The 25,708-nt window shown below is 37.4% G+C and overlaps 1 protein-coding gene across 4 annotated transcripts; it reads left to right on the top strand.

Annotated features, from left to right (window-relative positions):
- The first annotated feature begins 182 nt into the window (after positions 1 to 182).
- Positions 183 to 24,358, top strand: Poglut3 (protein O-glucosyltransferase 3). Of its 4 annotated transcripts, none has more exons than XM_078046959.1 (8): positions 183 to 285; positions 8,084 to 8,281; positions 11,709 to 11,995; positions 14,495 to 14,711; positions 16,825 to 17,021; positions 18,940 to 19,134; positions 21,461 to 21,565; positions 22,361 to 24,358. In XM_078046959.1, the coding sequence occupies exons 1-8, from the start codon at positions 198 to 200 to the stop codon at positions 22,484 to 22,486; spliced, it is 1,413 nt and encodes a 470-aa protein (XP_077903085.1). In that variant the 5' UTR covers positions 183 to 197; the 3' UTR covers positions 22,487 to 24,358. The 4 variants fall into 4 exon arrangements, with proteins under 4 accessions (XP_077903085.1, XP_005329125.2, XP_040141099.2 ...); XM_005329068.5 differs by lacking the exon at positions 183 to 285 and adding an exon at positions 515 to 982; XM_040285165.2 differs by lacking the exon at positions 183 to 285 and adding an exon at positions 1,107 to 1,274.
- The last annotated feature ends 1,350 nt before the right edge of the window (positions 24,359 to 25,708 follow it).

Raw genomic sequence — 25,708 nt, 5'->3', positions numbered from 1 at the left:
TGGACCCAGTTTCCCGCTTCTGAGAAGTGGTGGAGGTGAACAAGGCCATTTTCCATTAATTGCCAGGGAGAAGAGATTCCAGCTTTGAGATGAGGCTCAGCCACCAGGCTTGAACCCAACGCAATGAATGTTCAGAAAAGAGCACTGGAGAGGGGAATGTGGTGGGAAAGGGGAGGAGTAGAGGGAATCACACTCTAATGAGGGAGACTTCTGGGAAGAAAAGAAACCACAGAAGACAGGAGAACAATGGCGAGTGCTGGTACGAACAGAGGGCCTTGAGAAGCGGTGCGTAAGGAGGGAGCGAGGGACGCCTGACAGGGGCTCTGCATCAGGTTAACTCGGTGAAATTCTCAGGCGAAAGGAAATTTCTTGGCGGCGGACTGTGCGATTTGTCTCAGCATCCTTCAGCAGTCACCACCGGATCTTCGCCCAGGTTTTCTCTAAATAGTGACAAACTCAAGCTACCAGAGGTGGAGCCGGGCGTGCAGGGGCCTGGGCAACGTAGAGTGCCCACTCGTACCCTCGGTCTCTCTGCGTGGGTCCTTCCACCTCTGTCCTCCGTCGGGCTCAGGAGAGTGGAGGTCAGGGGGTGCCCATTGCCTTTGCGCTGTGACTGGTCGGCGATCTCGCTCTGGATCGCATTCCAACACTGAGAAGGCCGGGGGCGGGACGGCGGGCGGCCGCGCAGAGACCCGCCCCAGGGTGGGCCTCTGCCCCGGCTGCGGCGCGCCGGGCCCCTCCCTGCCCCGGCGGAGCTGGACCGCAGCTGTCCCGCCGACCATGCGCCGCCTCGCGCGGGTCCCGCTGCTGCCGCTGCAGGTCACCCTGCTCCTGGCCACAGGGGCCCCTGAGACCCCAGTCAGCGCGCCGCGGAGCCTGGTGTGGGGGCCCGGGCTGCAGGCGGCCGTCGTTCTGCCCGTCCGCTATTTCTACCTGCAGGCGGTGAACTCCGAGGGCCAGAACCTCACACGCTCGCCCCCAGGTAGCGTCAGGCCGCCGGCCTCCCTCGCCTCCCTGCCCGCCCCGCTCCTGACCCCCGGCGCTGCCCCGCCGCCTCCGCGCTGCCCAGGAATCCACTCGGCCCCTCCTCTCGGCGTGCGTCGCCTTTTCTTAAGTCTGGTCACTTTCCCTTCCGTCTTCCTCCCCGACACCAAAGAGGGAGGAAGAAGCCCTAAAAGTCTTTCGGAAGAATGAATGACTCCAAGAGCCCTCCCACGTTTCACGTGCAGGGACGATGATCCGAGGGGAGAGCGCCCCGGGTTGAAGGATGCGGTGTGAGTCACTCGCTGTTGCACGGTCCTTCCGCCCCCGGCGTAGAGGGCTGAACTGTGCGGCCTGCGGGGAGAGCCTTCCTGGGAGGACTCACCACGCCTCGACCTCCTAGGCCAGATGAGGCACCACGTGAGGGATAGACTGCTTTGTCTTGGATTATTTGGTTTAGGCCTGATGGACTCGAAACCGTGAAAAAGCTCCCAGCGGAGAATATCAGAGCAGTAGGCCGGAAGAAGGCAGTTCTGCAGCCTAGGTTTTCGTTTTCTTCGCAGTTTTGACTTCTTGAGAGTATATTTCACAGAAATTAGTGAAAGTCAGTAGAAATTCGGTTATTCCTGCGGAGGGTGGGTGGATCTTGTCCTGACAATCTTTTCCTGCTCCACCCGCCTCCCACGTTCTCCTTCACATCTTACCTTTGCAACTTCTTACAACTTGTCTGGCTGGTTTCAAGTTGTTTCTAGTCAGGATTTGCTAATTTATATCTAAATTAGGGTTCCAGCCAACTGGCACCTTATTTTATCAACAAAGACAAGGAATGCATTGGTGCGTCTTACCCTGCCAGTCCTGCTGGAAACTTAACTGTGGGATGTGGAGCACAGGGTGGCGATGGGGGGCACTGTTGATTAAGCAAAGAATTTAAGAGCCAAACAATTCATATATAAAGATAGATAGATAGATAGATAGATAGATAGATAGATAGATAGATAGATAGATAGATAGATAGATAGATAGAGACAGACAGACATATGTATATATTTAATTTCACTCATTAGACAAATATTCATTTGCTGTCCACTATGTATTGGTAATCCTGCTGAGGATATAAGGATGAAAAGGTAATGCCTGCCCATCAAGGAATTTACAATCTATTGGGCAAACAGATAAGCAAATGGCCTATGACGGTACAACATAATCATTACAATGGAGGTATGTCAGAGTGCAGTAAAAACACTAAAGCACTACCAGTTTCCTGGGGAAATCTAGAAACAGGAGCAGAGATTTGAAGGATGAGCGTGTGGCTGGCCAGGCCTGCCCACAGATGCTCTGTGATGTGCAAAAGCACGAAGGCTAACAGAGTGTAGAGTTCAGGAAAATAAATAATTTACTAATGCTAAGCAGAAAAAGAAAGTCAAGTTGTAATTTGAAATCTTCAAGGGCTTTGAATGCCAAGCAAGAGATTTTTAGAAATAAAGGAAAGCCACAAGGAGAATTTGGAGCAGAGAACCTGTTCTTCCTTAACCACTTCAGTGGGTGTTGCTATATGTTTAATTCAGAACACTCCTAAAGTCATCCTTGATTATCACTTTGATAACGCATCTATCAGTTAGATCCTAAATCTTCAGACAACTGGTTTTCTATGCTTTATAGGAATTGGGATAGAATAATTTCAACTCCATTGATAGAGAATAATAAGGGTATATCAGGGTTCAGCTAACTTTTTTCTTCAAAAATCTGAGAGTAAATAATTTAGATTTTGTAGGTCAGTAAATGTAACAGTTTTTGTTACATACTGTTACATTTACTCAACTCTGTTTTGTAGCCACAGACAATATGTAAACAAAAGGGTCTGTCTGCATTCTAATAAAACTATAGACACTGAAATTTGAATTTCATATAATTTTTCACATTACAAAATGGTTTTCTTTTAAATTTTTTCCATTTGTAAAATGCAAAAGCCATTCAAGTTTCAATAGTTAGAAAAGGTTATTTTAAAAAAGAATATCATTGCTGTGTGTGGTGGTGCACACCTGTAATCCCAGGAGTTTGTGAGGCTAGGACAGGAGAGAAGCAAATTTGAGGCAAGCCCTAAACTTAGCAAGTCCCTAAGCAACTTAGCAAGACCCTGTCTCAAAATAAAGAATAAAAAGGACTGGGAATGTAGCTTAGTGGCAAAAAGCCCCTGGGTTCAATCCCCAGTGCCAAAAAGTAAACAGGACATCATTTACAAAGAAAGTCCTATTATATGGTATCTGACTTTCCAGGTATCTGTCCAGGGAAAATAATCCAAATATGGTTAAAGATCATGAGAAAGGATACTCCTGCAGTACTATGATTATTTGTTACAGAAGTGTAAATAGCCAACTATAAGATAATTGTTTAAAGTATGATACATTCATGTAATAAAATGTTTGGCAGCCATTAAAAGTAACATTTGAGATTCCACTTATGTGAGATATGCAATGTAGACTCCCAGAAATAGAAGTAGAATAGTGATTATCACAAGAAGGGGTAAAGCAAGATAAAAAAAAAAAATGTTATGTGATGGGACAGGGTGGCACACACCTATAATCCAGCCTGAAATCCCAGCCCCTCAGGGGGGATTCAAAGCCAGCCTCAGCAATTTAGTGAAGCCCTGTCTTCTCAAAATAAAATATAAAAAGGGTTAGGGATGTGACTCAGTGGTTAAGTACCTTGGGTCTAATCCCTACAACTTAAAAAAAAAAAAGTAGATTTATTGCACAATAGCACAATAATATGAATATACTTAACACACTGAGCTGTACATTTAAAAATTGCATAGGGCTGGGGTTGTAACTCAGTGGTAGGGTGCTTGCCAGCACACACAAGGCCCTGGGTTGATCCCCAGCACAACAAAAATAAATAAACACATAAACAAACAAATAAACCAATTAGGATGGTAAGATTTATTGTATTTTTAACAACAATTTTAAATGTTTAAAATTTTTGAAGAAATATTTTTGAAAATTACTAAATTATGCTTATATTAGACTAAGTAAGGGTGGAATAAACAAGAAAAGTTATTTAATTCCAATTTTGTGATAAGTAAATGAACCTGTGTCTATGCTCATTAGTATTATCAGTGGTTGTAACAAGAGGGTAAGGATTTTTCTTTTTTACACTCTTTATTTTCCAAAAAAATTCCCCTCAAAAGATTATATTATTCTTATAGTCAGAAAAAAATCATAAGAAAAAAATACAGACTTTGCCCAAGTCATCAAAGACTTTTGAGACAATCTTACTTTCATTCCTTGAATTCTCTTTGTTTCCTTTCAGGTCACTTAAGTTTCTTATTTAAAAAGCTGTTCTATAGTTCTTCTGAAAGCTTACCTAACCAGCTTCTCATCTTATCTGCCACTTTCATTGACTTGAAATTCCTGAAATCTTTCCCTAAGATCTAATTGAAAAAGAGGAACAATGTAGCCCATTATAAATGATACAAAGATTTTATTATTATCACTTCCATTTAATAGTGTTTCATTTACCTGAATACCATTATTATGCTGCATGTATACAAGTGATTATAACAAACATATGTGAACTTCAGTGATATAACGCAGGAATCTTAACCTGGGGTATGTGGGCAGAACTTAGGGAGTTCTGAGTCTTTGGTTTGGGGAAAAGCCTATCTTTACCTTCACTAGCCTATGACTTAAGTTGAGCATTTCCTTCAGTTATAAACATAAAATTTGTTGCTACTGTTATATTCTCAGAATCGAGCACAATGCCTTGCAGAGATGATAAGTAAGTGTTATAGAATAAAAGAAAGGAAGTAGAAGGAGAGATGGTTGGAATAGGTCAAGATGAGTATGCATATGTTTGTTTTCTCTTCAGTCCTCTACCTTCATCAATATTTTCATAAAATAATCTTACTTTCTAATTATATAGTGTTTTAGACTGCCCTATTTTAATCGTTCTCCATAATAGTCTTATGTGGTAGGAAGAAGAGATATTATTGTCTTCATTTTACACATTAACTAAGGCTCAGTGAAGCTAAAATATCTTGTCCATAATCCACAGCCAGTAAGCGTCAGAGCCAAGACCAGATACTCAGCCCTTTGAACAGCTATATATCATTGCTCTTTTCCTTTTACCAAACTGCCCTTAATATGAATGCCATGCATCAGTTTTCAGTAAGATCCTCAAGAGTGTTCATAGTTAGCAGGCAGTCACACATTTTTGCAGGATTTTCACTTAGTCTCAGGGCATGACACCTTGGTCTTTTGGGACTCTTTTTTTTTTTTTTTTTTGTCCACATAGGATCAACACTTGTTCTAGCTACAGAGAGTTTTCTAAAACTTCCTAAACATCAGGAGAAAAGACAACTCATTGTACTGAAAGTATACCCAAGCTATTCTTCCAACTTTGTTTAAAAGCTGTGTTCAAACACTGGCACTGGAATTCATTATGTATGTGACTTTGGGCAAGCTACTTAATTTCTTGGAACTTCAGTTTCTTGTTCTATTAAAAAGGGGCCACAAATACCTACTTAACAAGGTCTTCTAGGAAATAAATGGGATAGAAAATACATATGAGGTCAAAGACTGAAATACAGTAGGGATTAAGTAAATTTTTAAAAATGCTTTTGGTTTCTTGCTAAATCAACTGTTCAAACTTTCTGATTCTAATGATGTAAGACTTTGATACTGCCAATCTCCTTCCAAAGTCTCTGTATTCTCATCCAATTAGCTGTTTATCTTAAAGACATTTGAATTTATGAATGAGAAAAGCCGCCAGGACAAATGAAAATTCACAGTCTTCCCTTTTGAAGTAATTTGGAATTTCATTCTTCTCATTTTCTCTTTATGAAGTTAGAGTTATTTATTTCTATTTTAGTCCTGATAAATATTAGTTTTCATTGATTCTCATATTAATTTTCATGCCATCCATGAAATGGAAATGGAGGATTACTATAAAAAGAACTGAACACTTAAACACGTATTTCCAATGGCTGTGTTTTACAGTTTTATAAGTAAATTTTAAGAGATCATAGTGATCCAAGTTGATATTCTCTATTTACAAATAATAAAGTGGTTTGGTGCTAGTTTTCTTCTACAAGTCTCTTTCAAAAAAAAAAAAAAGAAATCACACAATCAATGATATGCTTCTCTTTTTCTGTTTTGTGTGTTTGAAATAATGAACTGTGGCAAGTAGGAATATTTGATCAGAAGACATTGTTTGTATGTTTACATCTGGAAAGGGAGGAGGGATCAATGGAAATAGCTTTCTAATTCCCAGTATCTGCTCCCCTAATTTTCAATCTGCTGGACTTTGTTGTCTTCCTGAAGCCAAGTGGGAAGGAACCAAGGCAATAATCTGTGTGTTTCATTTATATGTTTCAGGTAATTGGCCAACATTTCTAATAATTGCATATTAAATGATTACCTTTTTGTAACATCCTCTGTTTACTTACAAGAGTCCATTTATCTTAGTAGGCTTCTTTCATAATTTTATCACACTTGTTTCAAGGGTACTATAACCTATGGGTTCTGCACTTAACTAATTATGTCAGATATTGTTATAGTTTGGATGAGAGGTGTCCCCCAAAAGCTCATGTATGAGATAATGCAAGAAGGTTCAGAGGCGAAATGATTGAGTTGTGAGCGTCTTAACCCAATCAGTGAATTAGTCCCCATAGAGATTAACTGAGTGGTAACTGAAGGTAGATAGGGTGTGGCTGGAGCAGGTGGGCACTGAGGGTGTGGCTTTGGATATATATTTTGTATCTGGCAAGTGGAGTCTCTTCGGCTTCCTGACTGTCATGTGAGCCCCTTCCCTCGCCACACCCTTCTGCCATGATGTTCAGCCTAACCTTGAGCCTCAGGAATGGAGCCAGCTGTCTGTGGACTGAAAGACAGAGACCTCCGAAACCTTGAACCTTCAAATAAACTTTTCTTCCCCTAAAATTGTTGTGGTCAGACCTTTTAGTCACAGCCGTGAAAAAGCTGACTAAAACAAATACATTACTATGACCAAATTGAAGAGACTGAGAAACATTTCTCCTGACTCTTGATAAAAATATAAAACCCTTGAAGATTAAAATAAAGTAGAATCTTATACTCAATAGATTTAGAGAAAAAACTTTTTCAGTAATTTAAAAATTATATATGTTAAGTATGCTGAACCTCATAATGTAATAGACATGGGATAAAAAACAACTTTGATTACAACTTGCTGTTAGCAAGGGCTATGGATTTCAGAGGATTTTACCACTTTTTTTTAACATTTTTCCTTTGATAAGGTGATCTCAATGGTACATTCATTATACCCTGAAAAAAGAGGTTCCAATGTTTAATCCTAGGCTACAGTAACATTAGTCACAACAGTGTTGTTTCAAAGTCTAAATAAGTCAGCTAATAGAAAAGGGAGTTTGTTAGTAAGTGTACTTACCTAGAACAGAAATCCCACAGAATTTTGGAGTTGGAAGGGGTGATTATATTACGACTATTTTACTTTAAGCTGAGGAAACAGAGAAGTAAATGCTAGCGGTTACAAAGGTGAACGTGTGTGTGTGTGTGTGTGTGTGTCTGTGTGTATATCTCTGTATGTGTGTGTGTGTGCATGCCTGCGCATGCAAGCACGTGGTCTGGCAACCACCTGTGATCTCTCTCTACAGAAAGTCTTGCAATTTGGGTTTTAAAAAACAGGAAAGTTTTCTCAGAAGTGAACATTTTTAGATGTTAAAATGATATACAAAGAACGTGTATGTTTTACACGGAGAAAACTGAATTACTGTAGAGATCTGTCATTCTTAAAGTTCATGGATTTTTTTTTTAATACATAAGCTTTAAAGCTTAGGCAAAAAAATTAGCTTATTTCTTGCTTTTACATTAATGATTTCATTTATTCAGTAAATCTTTATTAAATGACTAATGAATCAAATGATAATTTAGATCTTTGGTTTGATAACATCAGCCAGACCCAATTCTTGGCCTTTAGAATATTTCAGACTCAAATGATGTATGTTTATCATTGATGCTACAGGAAAAGTAACATCTAGAGACATTTGTCCAATAATTAAGGCTTGATAATCATAAAGTGGTAAAGTTATTCATATTTCTTTTTCTTTCAGGTCAAACACTATTCAAAGTAGTAGTCAAATCTCTTTCACCTAAAGAGTTAGTTCGAATCCATGTCCCTAAACCTTTGGACAGGAATGATGGAACATTTTTGGTGAGATATAGGATGTATGAAACTGTCAATGAAGGGTTGAAGATAGAGATCCTGTATGGTAATGAACATGTGGCTCAGTCTCCTTATATTTTAAAAGGTAAGTGGTTATTAATAATCCAGAGCTAGCCTTAGTATGCGTTCCATGCTTTTCCAAATGAGTTATAATGACCTTAAAGTCATGTTCAACAAAATCAATATTTTATATATATTAAAAATCAATATTTTTACATATATAAATGTGTGTACACACACATTCACACACACTCCCTAGAGCTCTATTTAACTTGAAATTTTAAGGGAATGCAAATTAAGTAATTTATATTTAAACTATAAGAAAAAAAAGTTGTGTATTTATCCATGTAGTTATCATACTCTTTATTCCTTTTTGTAAATCCATATTTCTATCTGGTACCACATTCTATCTGGTACCACTTGCCTTCTGTTTAAACAACTTCCATTAAGATTTTTCTTAGAATGAAAATACTGGTGATAAATTCTTCCAGCTTTTACATTACTGAAAAAGTCTTTATTTTGCCTTCTTTTTTTGGGGGGGGGGGTTGTAAAAGAAATAAATTCTAAGAATATTCAGTTGAATAGTTATAAAATTTTCCAAAGATTCCATTTCTTTTTCTTTTTTTCTTTTTCTTATACCCTTGGTGAGAACAGAATCTTCTGAGTCTTTCTTGAGGGAAAAGTTAGTGAGTGACTGAGCAGGTCCAAAGTAATTGTACTCAAAGGTCCTTATCACCTGAGCTTCTTCTCTTCTTCATGAGGACATCTCATCCACCTTGAAGTTCAGGCTTAAATTGGTTAACTTAGGTATCTATTAATGAAACTCTCAAAAGTTTAAGTCAGGAATCCTAGTTGATTCTTTTTTTTTTGGTAGTTGTAGATGGACAGGATGCCTTTATTTTAGTTGTTTATTTTTATGTGGTGTTAAGGATCAAGCCCAGTGTCTCATACATGCTAAGCAAGCACTCTACCACTGAGCTTCAGCCTCAGTCCTAGTTGACTCTTTTTGTGTCAATAAATTGTATATAAAGATGCTTTAAGTTTTTATAAAACTTTTAATAAAGTCATAGCTCCCCCATTTTTGGTCTAAAGTCCCTTCACTCCTATAATCCATTCATTAATCCTCCTCAGACTCCTGTCAGAACAGAGCTGATAAATATTTTCATGCCCTAGAGGAAGTCTTTTATTTCAAGTAGTAATCAATTTCTTCTTATGAGTCTACAGAAAATAAATACTGGTAGTGGTGGGTCCTTAGGAGAATTAGCATTCCTTATGGGGCAGTGTACTCAGGTGTTTCTCCCTGCTGCCATATTTTTGTTATTGGTGCATTATTATTATATATAGTGGTGGAATTTTTTTTTGTTATTTCTTCATACATGAACACAACCTAACAATATCATTTGGTCAGTATCATTCCCCAGTTTTTATCCTTTCCCTTCTGTCTTAATGGACAATTTAAAAGTATAGACTAATAGGTATATTTTATCTTTTCAATAAAATATATGAATATTATATGCCTGTAGACTGTGGTGATTAAATGAAAGTTCCAAAGGAGTGGTCTATATCTTTGCAGGCTTTGAATAAAGCATATATGGTAGACAACAAAAGAAAATTTTCTCAGCTTCTCACTGCCATTACCTTCATTAAAAAAAAAAAAAAAGTTTTTGCTTAGCTATAGAAGTGCAAATTAATGGATTTTTTTTTTTCCCTTTTAGTACTCTAAATTTGCTTCTCCACTGTCTCCTCACCATTATCTTTATCTCTCTGGATCGCTTTTTTAAGGCTTTTTTCTTTACCAGTTTTTGTTATTTGTTTTTGTTTTTAGTGCTGGGGATCAAACCTAAGGCCTCACAAAAGCCAGCCAAGTGCTCTACCACTGGGCCACATCCCTAGCCTCTCTTTATTAGTTGTTTTGAGTAGTTGGTTGTTATATTTTTTGGTGTAGTTTTCTTTCCAAAGAAAGAAATGCATGTGGTAGAGATCGGGGGTACACACCCTTGTGATTTATAGAGCCTCTAATATCTTTGGTTTATAATTTTCAACAAATTTAGAAAAATTTTGACCATTATTTCATCAAACATTTTTTTCCATTCCTTCAAGGGATTCTAATTACCCGTATTTTCAGCATTTTGAAAATTCTCTTTTTCTCACCATTTCATTTTATTTAGTTTCCATTTCTCTGTCTTTAAATCCACTAATCTTTTTTTCCGATAATGCCTTTTTGTCATTAATCCCATAAAGTACATTTTTCATCTGTTGATTTTTGTTTTTTAATCTTCTTGAGGTTTTTTTTTTTTTTTGGTGGGGGGAGGGATGCATCTGAGTTACTTAGAAATTAGTTTCATCCTTTCAAGTTATATTTTTACAATTTGTTAGATCAAATTAGAGCCAATTTAATCCAGGGCTAATTATTCCTCACTACTGAGGCATATCTTTTACATATTCTTCCCAAACCCCAGGAATTAGGATGCTTTCCAGCCTGGCTGATATGAACAGGCCCTATTGCCAAGCCTGTGTTCTAGTCACTTTGGATGGTTCTTCCTCTGCCTCACACATGCTCTGCTAAATACTCAAGAGGGGAACTACTTCACTTTCTGGAGTTCTCTGTGCAGTTTTCTCCTTTCAGATAACTCTGAATCCTGGCTGGTTTCCTGGACTCTCAGCCTTGTCTCCTCAATGCAGTGATACTTCTGGGCTTTCTCCACCTCCCTATCCCTATGCTGCCACCTGGAAACTTTCTTAAGTAGTAAACATAGGGACTTTGAAACTCACCTTATGTGTTTCCCACCTCTCAGACTCACTGTCCTTCATTGCCTGATGTCTAGTTTCTTAGAAACTTGTTTTAGATATTTTATCAGAGTCTTTTTCAGTGATTTCAGGTGGAGGAGTAAATTCCTGTTATTTATCTTGGTCCGAAGTAGAAATCCTAAAGAAAATTTAATAATTTTTATATTAAAATAAATATAGATATATCTTAATATATTTATATAATTTGTTTTAAAAACAAGTCTTCAGAGAAGTTCTATAGCTGACCACTTAAAAATACACTTGCCAGACCCCTCTGGGTTACACATTTCCTCTTTGAGATGAGCAAATGGAGACGATTTAGGGACTCAGAGAACTAGATCCTCAGCTTTGTCTTTAAAAAATCACTATCCCTACTACATTTTAATGCCTGAAAATTAATATGCTTTCTTCCTTGTTAAAAGGTAAGTTGGTTTATGTTCATCAGCCCCTTCCCCCTCACTACAAATGAATTTATCATCTAGTTGACTGAGAGTAGATTAGACTGGGAGAAAGCATATGCTATGCTTTGCTATGTTCAGGTGATTCAAAAAGGAGACAGAAAGTAGGGGTGTGAGACTGACACAACAACTTGCACCACTGATGTGTCTAGAGCAGTTTTTCTGTATCCGGATCATCTTAGAATTCACCAAGAAGTCATCAACAACTCCCTGCATCATGGCACTTGCTAATGGAACATGGTGTTGTATATGTTTTGCTCTCCCTAGGACCAGTGTACCATGAATACTGTGAGTGTCCAGAACAAGATCCTCAGGCCTGGCAGAGAACTCTTTCTTGTCCAACCCAGGAACTACAGATTGAAGAAGATTTTGCTTCCTTCCCCAGCATCAATCTCCAGCAAATGCTAAAGGAAGTTCCCAAAAGATTTGGGGATGAGAGGGGCGCTGTGGTACATTACACGATTCTCAATAATCGTATTTACCGGAGATCTTTAGGGAAATACACAGACTTCAAAATGTTCTCTGATGAAATTTTGCTGTCACTGGCAAGAAAGGTATATCATTGCTCTTTTTCTTTTATCAGATGAATTTACTTTAAAAAGTAGTGTAGTTTAATGATTTTTTTGCAACATTTAAATGCTTAGAATTATAATAGCAAGCTCAGAAATGTGTCATCCAAGTGTTCATAGTGACCTGAGAATCTCTCTCTTTCCTATAAGATTTAAATTAGGTAGCTTGAGCCCCCATCCTAAGTAGGTAGGCCAAAAAAGGCACTCGAAGGTTTCTGTGAACTCCCAGATGTTTACAGCCTCTGGGTGACTAAGTTCTCTCTTATGCCAAATTCTTTTTCCACTCAGATTTCACCATCTGCAGCTATTTTTGTCCCCTCCAGATGAATTTGAACTTAAACATATTTTCCTTTTTTTACCCTAAGTACCTTTAAAAGATCATGCACATGACTCGTTTTGATGAAGGCTCAGGGGAACAGAGGCTGTTTTACACCCATGCATACTAAAAAACAGACAAAAACCTGACACCAATCAAACTTGGTCATCCTTGCCTCTGGGAACTTTTCACTGACCATCCTTGATTTTGGTCTCTTTCTAAATGTGGTTGAGCCCCCTGTCCACATCCACCAACAACCATCTCTTATCCTACTTACTTATTTGACCTCTCTTTCCACATTTTCAGGACCCTAACTTCCTTTTAAACAGAACAGTTCAAACCACTTTTGTTCTTGTGCCTGATCATGCAGAGTTTTTTGGAGGATGGAGGTGGGAAATTTTTATCTTTCTGGCCCAGAGAAATCACCTAGGTAGTTTTGTAAACCAAAAGCCAACCATCTCGATATGTACAGTTTTCCAAGCATGCTGAATGTGTGAAGGCAATCAGTTCTTATTTTAAACAGCAGTGTCTTTCCCCTTTCTCTCGGCCCACCTGTGAGCATATGAGCACATTATGAGCATCTGACCCTAGGGTAGTACTCTCTGCCTGTCCAACCTGCCTGATTTCCTGTATCTTATACTGGTGTTGCTGTCTCTGCAGCAATAATGTTCAACTGGGAATGATTCTGCTCCCCATGGGACATTGGGCAATAAGTGGAGACATATTTGGTGATCTTACCTTGGGGTTGCTACTAGCATCCAGAGGATAGAGTGGGGTTTGCTAGCCGTATCTAATAGGTAAATATCCTACAATGAACAGGACAGCCCCCCACAGAAAAGAATTATCCAGCACAAAATATCAATAGTGCAAGATTGAGAAACCTCACTCCATAATAAGAATTTCTGATGTGAATATTATTGATGAATTTTTAATTAATAACAGAGAAGCAAGAGCATGTACGTTTGCATTCCTTATCTTTCCTTTTATTCCTGATTGTTGCCTACTGGCTGGGAAGAAATCTGAAAAAAAAAAAAAAAAAAAAGCGAGACTCAGTGCTAGTCTTCAAGTGGCACACTCTTGTGGGACTTGTTTGTATTCTTTGGAACTAGGAGTGCGATATGAGTACAAACAGATAAATATACCACAACATGACAGATACTGAGGGTTCCAGTGCCCAAGGAGGGTGAGTCATAGAAGAGGAAATGTTAGATCTGGGTTTGAGGGACAAGAAAGGAGACTACCAAGTTGAAAAAGTGGGAGAGGGGCTGGGGATGTGGCTCAAGCGGTAGCGTGCGGCCTGGGTTCGATCCTCAGCACCACATACCAACAAAGATGTTGTGTCCACCGAGAATTAAAAGATAAATATTAAAAAAAAAAAAAGAAAAAAAAGAAAAAGTGGGAGAATATTCCAAGTGAAATGAATTACATATTAAAGTGGATGGCATTTTCAGAAAGTAGCCCAGAGTTTACCAGTACATGGGGATGGAAGACAAGGCTTAAAGCTAAGCTGGAACAAGGTAGGTGATATGTTGAATGCAAGTCAGGCAGTTTAGACCTCATCCTGTAGGCTTAAGATTCTTTAATCTTGGTAGTTACATTAATTTGTGTTTTAAAGATTTCATTGACCTTGATTCTGGCCACGTGGAGACTAGATTAGAGTGAGAACACCTAACAAGGAAGATATTGCAGCATTCTAGGCAGGACGTGACAAGGGCCTCAACTAAGGCATTGACTACGGAGACAGAAATGGGGCAGCTGACTCCAGAGACATAGTAGGTGTGGTAAAGAGGGTAATAGTGGAGGAAAACAAGGGTTCAGGTCTAACATCGTGGATTCTTTCTGGGGCAGCTGGCAGAGAAGGATCTCAAGGATTTCATACTTTTCTATACTAAAATATAAAATATACTAATATATAAAATAATACTAAAATATAAAATCCACCTCTGGATAGTGGTAGCTGACTTCTGGCTAAGAGAATTTGCCATATACTGTCCTCACCCAAAATTTAATGATACAACCTACAACCAAGAAGCATTCTTCTCTCTTCTACTATTTTTGAATGGTTAAGCTCTATCAGAAATTTTTAAGAAAGCCAAGGAACTATATAGTATTTAGTATGAAAGACTGGAGTCTCACAAGCACTAATGTTTGTACTTTTGTTTACTTAGGTCCTTCTCCCAGATTTAGAATTTTACATTAATCTTGGAGATTGGCCCCTGGAGCATCGAAAAGCCAGTGACATCCCTGGCCCTATACCTATCATTTCCTGGTGTGGCTCTCTGGATACAAGAGATGTTATCCTTCCAACCTATGACATCACCCACTCCACGCTTGAAGCAATGAGGGGTGTTACCAATGATCTCCTCTCTATTCAGGGAAATACAGGTAAACTAAGGCTGATTCTAAAGAGTGAAAATGTGAAGGTAATGTTTAGTCAGAGAAAGTAAATTATATCTTTAAATAACCATTCTTATTTTCTTACCAAGAAAAAAGAACAGCACCTTTGGGGCTAGGATGTAGAATACTTGCCTAACAGGTGTGAGACTCTGGTTTCTATCCCCAATGCCACAGAAAAACACCACCAACTACAAAAAGGCATTCTAAGCACTGAAGTGGTTTGTTTAGGATTCTTCTAATCCTAAAATTAAAGAAATATGGTTTGGGCTAGTAATGCCCAAATCTACCTTCACTAAGTCTCCTTTGAGTTTAATCTTTTGTGTATATACATTTGGGAAAGTCATCACTTAATTCTGAGTCCAAGGCCTTTATATTTCTGGATGAAATGAGAGATAATTTTGAAATATATGTTACACAAATATAAGAGAACTGTGATAATAGTATAGTTGAGATATTACATTCTCCAACACTTGGTAAGGAATTCTTTCCTCTCCTTTTTCTGTCTCTTCATCCTTTAACATCTGAATTCCTTTTCTCCTATTTAGTGGGCTTGAATTTATTATGCAACATAACTTTTTTTTAAACCAAATTCACCAAAATTAGAAAAAAACTTTGCTCTGTCTTTATTTTTTTTAAATAGTTTTTTTCTCAGCCCATATTAGGACTGATTTTTAAAAGAGAGAGAGAGAGAGAGAGAGAGAGAGAGAGAATTTTTTAATATTTTTTTTTTATTTTTTAGTTCTCGGCGGACACAACATCTTTGTTTGTATGTGGTGCTGAGGATCGAACCTGGGCCGCACGCATGCCAGGCGAGCATGCTACCGCTTGAGCCACATCCCCAGCCCCCTTGCTCTGTCTTTATAACCTGTATTTCTGATTATTATAGTTCGATGAACTTATTATGTACACAAGATCAGAGAGTTGTAAACTATGTAAAGATAACAGTATGTGAAAACTGGCGTACTTAAAAAAAATTTTTTTTTAGTTGTAGATGAACACAATACTTTTATTTTATTTATTTTTATGTGGTACTAAGGATTCAACTTAGTGCCTCACACATGCTAGGCAAGTACTCTACCACTGAGCTACAGCTCCAGCCCCTGGCCTACTTTTAATTTGATAACAATGAATTCCTGAAAGGTGTGCTAAAATAGTAAAAAGATTGACCCCTGCCTATTTCTGTGTTTTATGACTTATCCCTCAAGACAATGACAGGTGTTAACCAATGGCTTTCTCTCTTTAGAATAATAATAATTTAGCCAGATGTGGTGGCACACACCTGTAATCCCAGCAGCTTGGGAGGCTGAGACAGGAGAATCATGATTTCAAAGCCAACCTCAGCAACTTTGAGGCACTAAGCAACTCATTGAGACTCTGTCTCTAAATAAAATACAAAATAGGGTGGGATGTGACTCAGTAGTCAGGTACCCCTGAGTTCAATCCCCAGTACCAAAAATAATAATAATAATAATAATTATTATTTAAATTAATTCTCCCAGAATATTCCCCCTGGAAAAAAAATATATATATATTACACACACATATATGTACATATATATAGCTATGTATTTGCATTTAATGGTTTATTAGAAAAAAGTCTTCCCCCAAATTTTGAATAGCCTGAGGATTAAGGATTTGTCTTAGTTATCAGTTTTTTATGATTGTCCTGTGAACAAAAGCCTAGCTCATGTTTGATTGTGAAACATAAAAGATGGAAGAAGCTATTGCTTGGTAAGTAAGCCAAGTCATTGAATCTCTTTGTCTCTTTAAACTTGATCCAGTATGATTTTGGATATTTCCTAGTCTTGTACAACAGAAAACACCAGTACTTGTATCAATTCTCATTAAAAGGTGGGTAGAATTGGAGTATTCTTTAATTCAGCAAATAAAAAGAGTGTTTTTGAAAGTCTAAGCTTGAAAATTATCTCTGGAAAATTGAGACTTGATCCCATATGTTTTGGAAATAGCGTCTACTTTATGAGTCTGATAAAAGAGCATTAACATCTTAAATGACAATGGTGGATTAAAGAGGATTATGCTTGCCATATAAAAATGTCAAATTCCTAACTGTTAATTTATTTTTATGGCCTCAAACTTCTAGGGCCTTCCTGGATCAATAAAACAGAGAAAGCTTTCTTCAGAGGTAGAGATAGTCGTGAGGAGAGGCTGCAGTTGGTACAGCTATCCAAAGAAAATCCACAACTGCTAGATGCAGGAATTACAGGATATTTCTTTTTCCAGGAGAAGGAAAAGGAGCTTGGAAAAGCCAAGTTGATGGGTTTCTTTGATTTCTTTAAGGTATGTATCACCTAGTACCTCTGATCTCCAAGTATAGAATCTTCCTGTATGGATATGAAATGATAAACTTGGGTTAAAAGTCTATCAAATAGGTGGGCTTAGGCAAATTTCTTCTGTGAACTGATGTACTTTCATTCTTATCAGACCTGGGGAATTAAAAAGTTCATTATAGTTCTTTTTGTCATTGTTGTTGCTGTAACTTGTCTATGGAATAGCTCAGAGCTATGTTTTAATGCTCAAATTGTAGGGTTAACATGAGTTTTGGTATATTTCTCACTCTTTTTTATATTTGTCTTAATAAAATGAGGATATGTCTTTTATACAAAGTAATGTCCAATTTCTTTTTTCTTTTTTTTTTTTTTAGTTGTAGATGGACCCAATATCTTTATTTTTATGTGGTGCTGAGGATGGATCCCAGTGCCTCATGCATGTGAGGCAAGTGCTCTACCACTGAGCTACAATCCCAGCCTTCTGATATCTTTTATAAATAAAAAGTGCATATATTTAGTGCATATAAAATAGGAACTGGACTTAAAGGTCCAGTCCTACCTCTCCTCCTGCCTTTGCTACTGACTGTGAGACCTTCATCTCTTGTTGCCTCTGGTCTCCAAACACCTGTGATGCCTCCCTTGCTCCTTTAGAGCATTATCATGAGGCCCAGAGGAGACAGGTGTGAACTATGTGAAAAATCTGACTGACTAGGAAACTCTTTGGAACTAGTTTTTAAAGAAACCATTAAGGGGTTAGGGGTGTGGCTCATTGGTAGAGTGCTTGCGTCGCATGATCAAGAACTTAGGTTTGAGCCTCAGCACCACAAAAAAAATAAGTAAATAATTACCAGATCAGGGAGTGTATTCTGTTTACTGCAGGGTGCTATCATGAAAAGGATGGGGGATTTGGCTCAGAAATAGAAGTTTATATATTTCCCCGACGACCAGTTTTCTCACTTATTAAAAAAAAAAAGCACCTATTTCATAGTATAATAACTGAATAAGATTTAATGCCTATGAAAAGTAATTTTTTAAAAAGTATTTATGTTTTAGTTGTAGTTGGAAACAAAACCTTTATTTTATTTATGTATTTTTATGTGGCGCTGAGGATCAAAACCAGCGCCTTGCATGTGCTAGGCGAGCTCTCCACCACTGAGCCACAACTCCAGCCCTGAAAAAGTGCTTTTGAAGTGGAAATCAAAACTTACTAATCCAACATAGGCAAACAGAGCACCTACTTCTCCATGTTTCTGTATCCTTGACACAAAAACTGTAAAATAGAGGCAACACCTTCTTCCTTTAGGGATTGAATATAGAAACAAGTGAAATCATGTAAACATTAGAGTATAAATTCTTATTAGTATTCAACTTTAACAAATACAAACTTTTTGAAAATAGTTTTAATACCTAGTTATAGAAATCTGAATTCCCCCATTGTATAGACATCAAAATAAGTATTTATTCGTATTTCCTAAAATTGTTTATCACCTTATCCTTAAATGTTTTGTATTTCTTAAAATTGATCTGTTAGCCAGGTGTGGTGGCACATGCCTCTAATCCCAGCAGCTTGGGAGGCTGAGGCAGAGGATCACAAGTTCAAAGACAGCCTCAGTGAGGTAATAAGCAATTCAGTGAGACCCTGTCTCCAAATAAAATACAAAAAATAGGCTGGGGGTGTGGCTCATTGGTGAGTGCCCCTGAGTTCAATCCCTAGTACTCCTTCCCCCCTAAAAAAAAATCTGTTAAAGGCTGCTTATAATTTGAACATCAAGAGAATATGTAAGTTACAAAATAAAATTTTTAAACAAAAAGTGTTGAAAAATGGAAAATAAATCTATCTGTATTTAGTTATTACAGTTTTGAGAGGCAAAAATGAAGCAAATCATTGTGAAAAGGTTTTGCTTACGTTTTTCATTTTTATCTTTCAGTACAAGTATCAGGTGAATGTTGATGGGACCGTGGCTGCGTATAGGTATCCATATCTTATGCTGGGAGACAGCCTGGTTCTGAAGCAGGACTCACCATATTATGAACATTTCTATGTGGCGCTTAGGCCATGGAAACATTATGTTCCAATCAAAAGAAATCTTAGTGATTTACTAGAGAAAATTAAATGGGCCAAGGTACGTTCCCTACAATTTTTATTTCTTTAGGCAATAACACATTCAGCAGTATAGGTTGCCTGAGTTCCATCACAACGCAGTTTAATTTGATATAATGAAATTGAAAGAAATATGATTTCTTTGGAATTTTTGTTCTCTTGAAATATCTAAAGTCAACATCAGAATCATTTATGTACCCTCTATCAATGTATCTGAGATTTAAAGTACAGATTTTTTTTTAAGGAATCACTATTTGTGCTTACCCACACACCCCCAAAGAACAAACAAAATGCAAATTATAGACTGAAAGAACAGAGTTAAAAGGCTTTACATACAAGAAAACATTTAAGGCAATTGTGACACTCTTCTTTTTTTCATGTAGACAAAAAAGGCACGAGTTTGGGGTTTTTTCCCCTAATGGATTTATTTTTTTTATTTGTTCTTTTTAGTTATGCATGACAGTATATTTTGACATATATATACAAACATGAAATATATCTTATTCTAATTAGGATCCCAGTCTTGTGGTTATACATGATGTCTATTCATACATGTACATGGGAGATTCACTGTGGTGTATTCATATATGTACATAGGAAAGATATTTCAAATTCATTCCACTGTCCTTCCCATTCCTGTCTCCCACTCCCCTCCCTCCATTCCCCTTTGTCTAATCCCTGAACATCTATTTCACCCACTCACCTATTGTGTGTTAGCATTCACATGTAAAAACATTTGACTTTTTGGGGGGGATTGGCTTATTTCACTTATATGATTGTCTCCAGCTCCATCCATTTGCTGGCAAATGTCATAAAGTCATTCTTTTTATGGCTGAGTAATATTCCATTGTGTATATGTACAACATTGTCTTTATCCATTCATCTGTTGAAGGGCACCTAGGTTAGTTCGATAGCTTAGCTATTCTGAATTGAATTGCTATAAACATTGATGAATAATATATACCAAGCTCTGGAAGAAAATGGATGCTGAGAATACTATACCCAGCAAAATTAAGCTTCAGGTTTGATGATAAAATAAAAACCTTCCACAATAAATAAAAGTTAAAAGAATTCACAACTAGAATGCCTACACTACAAAACATACTCGATAAAATATTTTATGACATAGAAATGAAAAATAAAACCGAAAAGGCACAAGTTCTTAACCAATGCATGCTATGTATAACATTCCAAGAATCACAAATTTCCCACAAAATAGGAATTCCCTTTTTAAAAGGAACAATATTGAAAAGCTGCTGTGTTTCATTATAAAAATTCACCCTTGCTTTATGAGTCTATTCTGAGTTTCTGAGAAGCAATATTTGCTTAAAGAAACAACTGGGTAGAATCATTTTTGTGACCCTTTATGAAAGCCACAGTTGCCAGCAAATGGCTTTTCCTGTTGGCAGTATGGTAGAAGATTAACTATTTTCAAAAGTGTAATTAGGAACACTGACTATTCCTGGTACTAGAGGAATAGCCTGTGAGTAATAATAACTGAATTTTTTTATTATACCACTATAGCTTTTTGATGGCTATGCTGCATATTTATTTATTTTTTTCCATCAATATTTTATTACAAACCTACTAAAAATTCCAAGACTAGAATAGGTTGACCATCTTTAGTCTGAGAATATAAATTCTGAAATGTTTGAAAATCTGAAAAATTTTGAGCACTGATGTGTGTGTCTACCACAAGTGGGAAATTCCATATCTGTCTTCATGTGACTGGGAGTGATCAAAACTCAAGTACATTTTTACAAAGTAAGAATATTGTATAAAGTTACCTTCAGGCTACGTGAATAAGTTATACATGAAACATAAATGAATATTGTGCTTAGCTTTGGGTCTTATCTTCAAGATATCTTACATGTGTATACCGGTATACTCAAATTAAGAAAAGGTGAAATATGAAACACTTTTGATTCTAAGCTTCTTGGATCATATATTCAACCTGTTATGCTGCATATTTAAATGGAGCTTTTAAAAGATCTTATAACACGAGAATACATTTGCATTACTCTTAAGCAGCAAAGCTGAATGTAGGAGGACAATTGACTGACCAAAGCCAAGCTTTCTTCCTGGGTAGTTAGGAAAGCGCCAAGGTAGTCCTGATAGAAGCCACATGAGGGTGTTGCACTGTGGCGATTGTGGAATCAGGGCCATATGTGTCTGTCTGATCATTTCCCTATAACAGAGATGGTCAAGAAAGCACTCTATTTTCATGGCCTCATCCATTTCTCCCATTCTGTTCACATTCAACCCCACATCTTTCCCAGCTCACACTTGTCCCTAGCTTTCTTTGTGGGCTGTAGGAATAATTTTCATTCTTTTTTAAAAAACTTCAGGAAAATGATGAAGAAGGCAAGAAGATTGCAAAAGAAGGGCAGCTGACCGCTCGGGACCTGCTACAGCCACACAGGCTTTATTGCTACTATTACAGCGTTCTACAGGTCAGTTCAGAGTCATCCTGCTGGGTCAGCCCTCCTCAGACCCATGTGTTTCTTCCTACACAAATCTAGACAGAAAGAAAAGATATAAGAAATTATGTTTTTATTTTTAACATAAATTTATTTTTCTGCAGGAAGAGTAACAGTAGATACCTTCCTTAAGTGAGTTCTCTCCTCTCTGCTGGTCTAGCTTAATTTTAATAGTAAGAATTTCTTCCCCTAAAAATTTAATTAGGCTTACCCACTTATATTACCATTTTGTTGGGTTTGGCTCAGTACCAGGAGTATACAGCTACATGGACAAAGAACCACAAAAGTGAAATATCCAATTTATAGAAATATTTCAGTCAGTAGCCATAGTAGAGGAACATTTTATAGGACAGTTGTCATTTAAAAAATAGATGTGACTACAGACCTGACAGAAAGGATATGTACTACCCACTTTTTCTTGAGATATTTATCATCTTTGTTTGCTGATTTGAATATTCAACAAGTTTGTTATTCATTAACAAGTAGAAAATTAGTGCTGAGAACTGCTGTTCAGTTCAAGAAGGGACATTTGGCTTGGCATCTCTCTTGTAGCATTCCTCATTACACATAAAATTGTGAATTAGGGTTCTTGGGTAGATTATGAAATATTGTACCATCACCTGTAATAACTAAGTTAAAATGTAACTTTAGGACCAGAATAAACCAGATCTTTGGTTTATTTTGGTCTGAAATATAACTGGTAGGGATAGAGGTATCAGTAGAATAAAGTATAGACTAATCTTTCAGTTGCCTTTAAACACATTTCAGAAATATGCTGAGCGCCAGTCCAGCAAGCCTGAGATCCGTGATGGAATGGAACTTGTTCCTCAGCCAGATGATAACACATCCATCTGTCGGTGCCACAGGAAAAGGCTTTCAAGGGAAGAGCTTTAAGGTGGCCCAGATTCACCCTCCTGTGTATGCCAGCTACATCTTTAGGAAAGACTTTAGATGCTAAGCTGTGAAGAAAAGTACAGAAGACATTTCTCTTGGTGGCTTTATGTAATGTGGATGGATATAGCAGTATTTGAGCAAGTATTACCAAATATCTTTGAATGTTAATTTGTTTTGGGTTAAAACTGCTGTTATCAGCATCACAGTTTTCTCCAAAAAGAACATTTGCAGATCATAGCATATTGAGAGGCTTGCCAAAATACAAATCACCCTCTGTGAATCTGTTGACACCATGCCTATGGCTTATTTATATCCCTTGTTCACTTTCTGTCTTCTTCTTCCATTTGTGAAGAGAAAATATTTGTGCAGGGTTTTGTTTTTTGTTTCCTCCTCACTGCATAATTTCTCCTTTTGCAAGGTGCTTTTGGCATTTAGCAGTTTCTGCTTCCAACCTTGGAAGGTCTGATGAGAATAATTAAAAAACAGGAAGATGACTCTGACAGTAAGGTATCATACAGAGTATAGAGGGAATTTTTTTAATGCACTGCTCGTATCTTTTTAGCTAAATTTTAGGCCTGAGACAAAACTAAGGAGAAATTGTAGCTGGGTATTGTTGCGCATGCCTGTAATCCCAGCAGCTTGGTAGTCTGAGGAAGGAGGATTGGAAGTTCAAAGCCAGCCTTAGCAAATAAGCAAGGCCCTAAGAAACTTAGCAAGATAAATCTTTGTCTTACATATATTGTACCAAGGGTTTAGGGGTTGTCCAAACCAGGATTTTAGAAAGAAAAGTTACCTCCCTCCTTCATAACTCTCTGCCATCCAAACCCCAGGTCCTGGTGGCTAATGGTATATTATTAGACACATCTTAAATTTTTAAAATTAATTTTTCCTACTGCCAAACAGTCCAGGTAGTTAAAATCAAGTAGAGACAAATCAGGCAGCTTCAGGGAATGGAACAGGAAGAATGTGCTCGAGAAATAAAGAGGAGCCCCTCAAGAAATTCTATGGGAAGAGAGTAGCCTTAATCTAAATAATCCTCCATCTCATCAATTTGACCACAGCCTTTAAAAAAGTTAGTTTTACAGGCTTTTTAATTTGTTGAATTGAATTTAATTCAGTAAAGACAAGACTACTGAATATCCCTGATTCTTTCCCTTCCAGTTCACACGTTGCCCACATAATCCATTATTCATTTTTAATATTTCAATTTTCACTTAAAATGTCTGATTTTTCAAAGGATTGAAAGAATCTATTGGCAGATATAATAGCTTAATTTGTCTAAATAGGTATTAACATGTTCATTGCTGCATTAATGCAGAAACACCCTATGTAGCCTTCGTTAGTGAATTGCCTGATATATCAAAGAAATAAGTACAACTATTAAAAAAGAATGAAGCAGCTTTATATCATCACAAAAGGTTTCCACAACAGTACTGAGTTAAAGCAAGTTATAGAACTATATAATGTGAAGGCATTTATGTAAAAGAGAACATGGTTGGGTTGGGAATATGCTCAGTTGGTAGAGTGCTTGTCTCCCATGCACAAGGCCCTAGGTTAAATCCCCAGCACCATAAAAAAAAGACAACATGGCTGAAAGTTTTGAGGGAGATTTGCTATCTGAGAAGGGGATAGAGGGAGGGGAATTTTTGTTTTATACTTTTAAGTTGTTTTTACTATGAGAGTGAATCACATTGTTAAAAATGCCAACCTGGGAAAAGACAATGAATGCACATAAGGTTTAAATATGAAAATAGAATGCATATTTATATTTTCCATTATGCTGTTTTTTAAATCTACTATGTCTGAATTTTATGTGGTGGGACATATTTATATATACTTTTTAAATAAATTTCCATAAAAAATTTTGAAAAAGATACATTTTGTTTTTTAAGAGATTATCACCACCTCAAACTGAATCGGTCTAATTTTAATTCAATTATGTCTTCGTGAATGAATGAACCCAAACTTCTTTCACCACCACTCCATCCCTAATGGGCAGAAATATAATGTTAGAGAAAAAAATATTTGATTTTGACATTAGTTTCAATTGCTAGTAAAAATACAAGAAGATAGGCAGAGAGTTAATGGTCCCCTTGAATAATAAAGCCAAGGTTAGAAGAACTATAAAAGTTCTTGTTTGGAAGGAAGGGAATCATTCTTGTGATGAGGTATGTTTAACTTCACAGGGTTGAGGAATGTCAGGCTTATCGACACACATCTATAATCCCAGTGATTCTGGGGCTGAGGCAGGAAGACCATAAGTTCAAGGCCAGCCACAGCAACCTAGCAAGGCCCTAAACAACTTAGCAAGACCCTGTCTCAAAATAACAACAACAACAACAAAAAAAAAAAATTCAAGGGACTGGGGATGCAGGTCAGTGGTATAGACCCCCCACCTAAGTTCAATCCCTAGTACCAAAAAAGACCCCCCAAAAAACAAAAACAAAAAAACCGGAGAGAATATCAGCTAGACAGAAGAGTAAAAAGCCCTCTTTTATGCACAGAGCCACAGATTCCCCTCTCCCAGCCACTGCATCCCCACTGCATTCCAACACTCCAGACACTGAGACCAAAGCTAAATCTCCTGCAAGCCAAGTCCTCTTTGTAGAGTTTTGTGGAAGAGGGAACCACTAATTTTTTTTCTTTTTCTTTTTATTGATTTAAAAAAAATAAATGACAGCGGAATACATTACGATTCTTATTACACATATACAGCACAATTTTTCATATCTCTGGTTGTATACAAGGTATGTTGACACCAATTCATGTCTTCATACATGTACTTTGGATAATAATGTCCATCATATTACACCATCATTTCTAACCCCATGCTCTCTCCCTTTCCCTCCCACCCCTCTGCGCTGTCTAGAGTTTTTCTATTTCTCCCATGTTCTCCCTCCCTACCCCACTATGAATCAGCCTTCTTATGTCAGAGAAAACATTCGGCATTTGTTTTTTGGGGATTAGCTAACTTCACTTAACATTATCTTCTCCATCACTGTCCATTTACCTGCAAATGCCATGATTTTATTCTGTTTCATTGCTGGATAATATTCCATTGTCTTTATATACTACATGTTTTTTTATCCATTCATCTACTGAAGGGCATATAGGTTGGCTCCACAGTTTAGCTATTGTGAATTGTGCTGCCATAAACATTGCTATGGCTGTGTCCCTACAGTATGTTGATTTTAAGTCCTTTGGGTTTAGACCAAGGAGTGG

The sequence above is a fragment of the Ictidomys tridecemlineatus genome, chromosome 4 (genome assembly GCF_052094955.1).
Source record: "Ictidomys tridecemlineatus isolate mIctTri1 chromosome 4, mIctTri1.hap1, whole genome shotgun sequence".
NCBI lineage: Eukaryota > Metazoa > Chordata > Mammalia > Rodentia > Sciuridae > Ictidomys > Ictidomys tridecemlineatus.
The sequence above is the reverse complement of the archived record's forward strand: the minus strand, read 5'-3'. Positions and strand labels throughout refer to the sequence as shown.

Excerpts from the sequence above, each read along its gene's own strand:
- Poglut3 (XM_005329068.5), top strand. The coding sequence starts at position 781 with ATGCGCCGCCTCGCGCGGGTCCCGCTGCTGCCGCTGCAGGTCACCCTG. Across the intron at positions 983-8,083 it reads CCTCACACGCTCGCCCCCAG|GTCAAACACTATTCAAAGTA; the intron begins GTAGCGTCAGGC and ends TTTTTCTTTCAG. Across the intron at positions 21,566-22,360 it reads ACTATTACAGCGTTCTACAG|AAATATGCTGAGCGCCAGTC; the intron begins GTCAGTTCAGAG and ends AACACATTTCAG.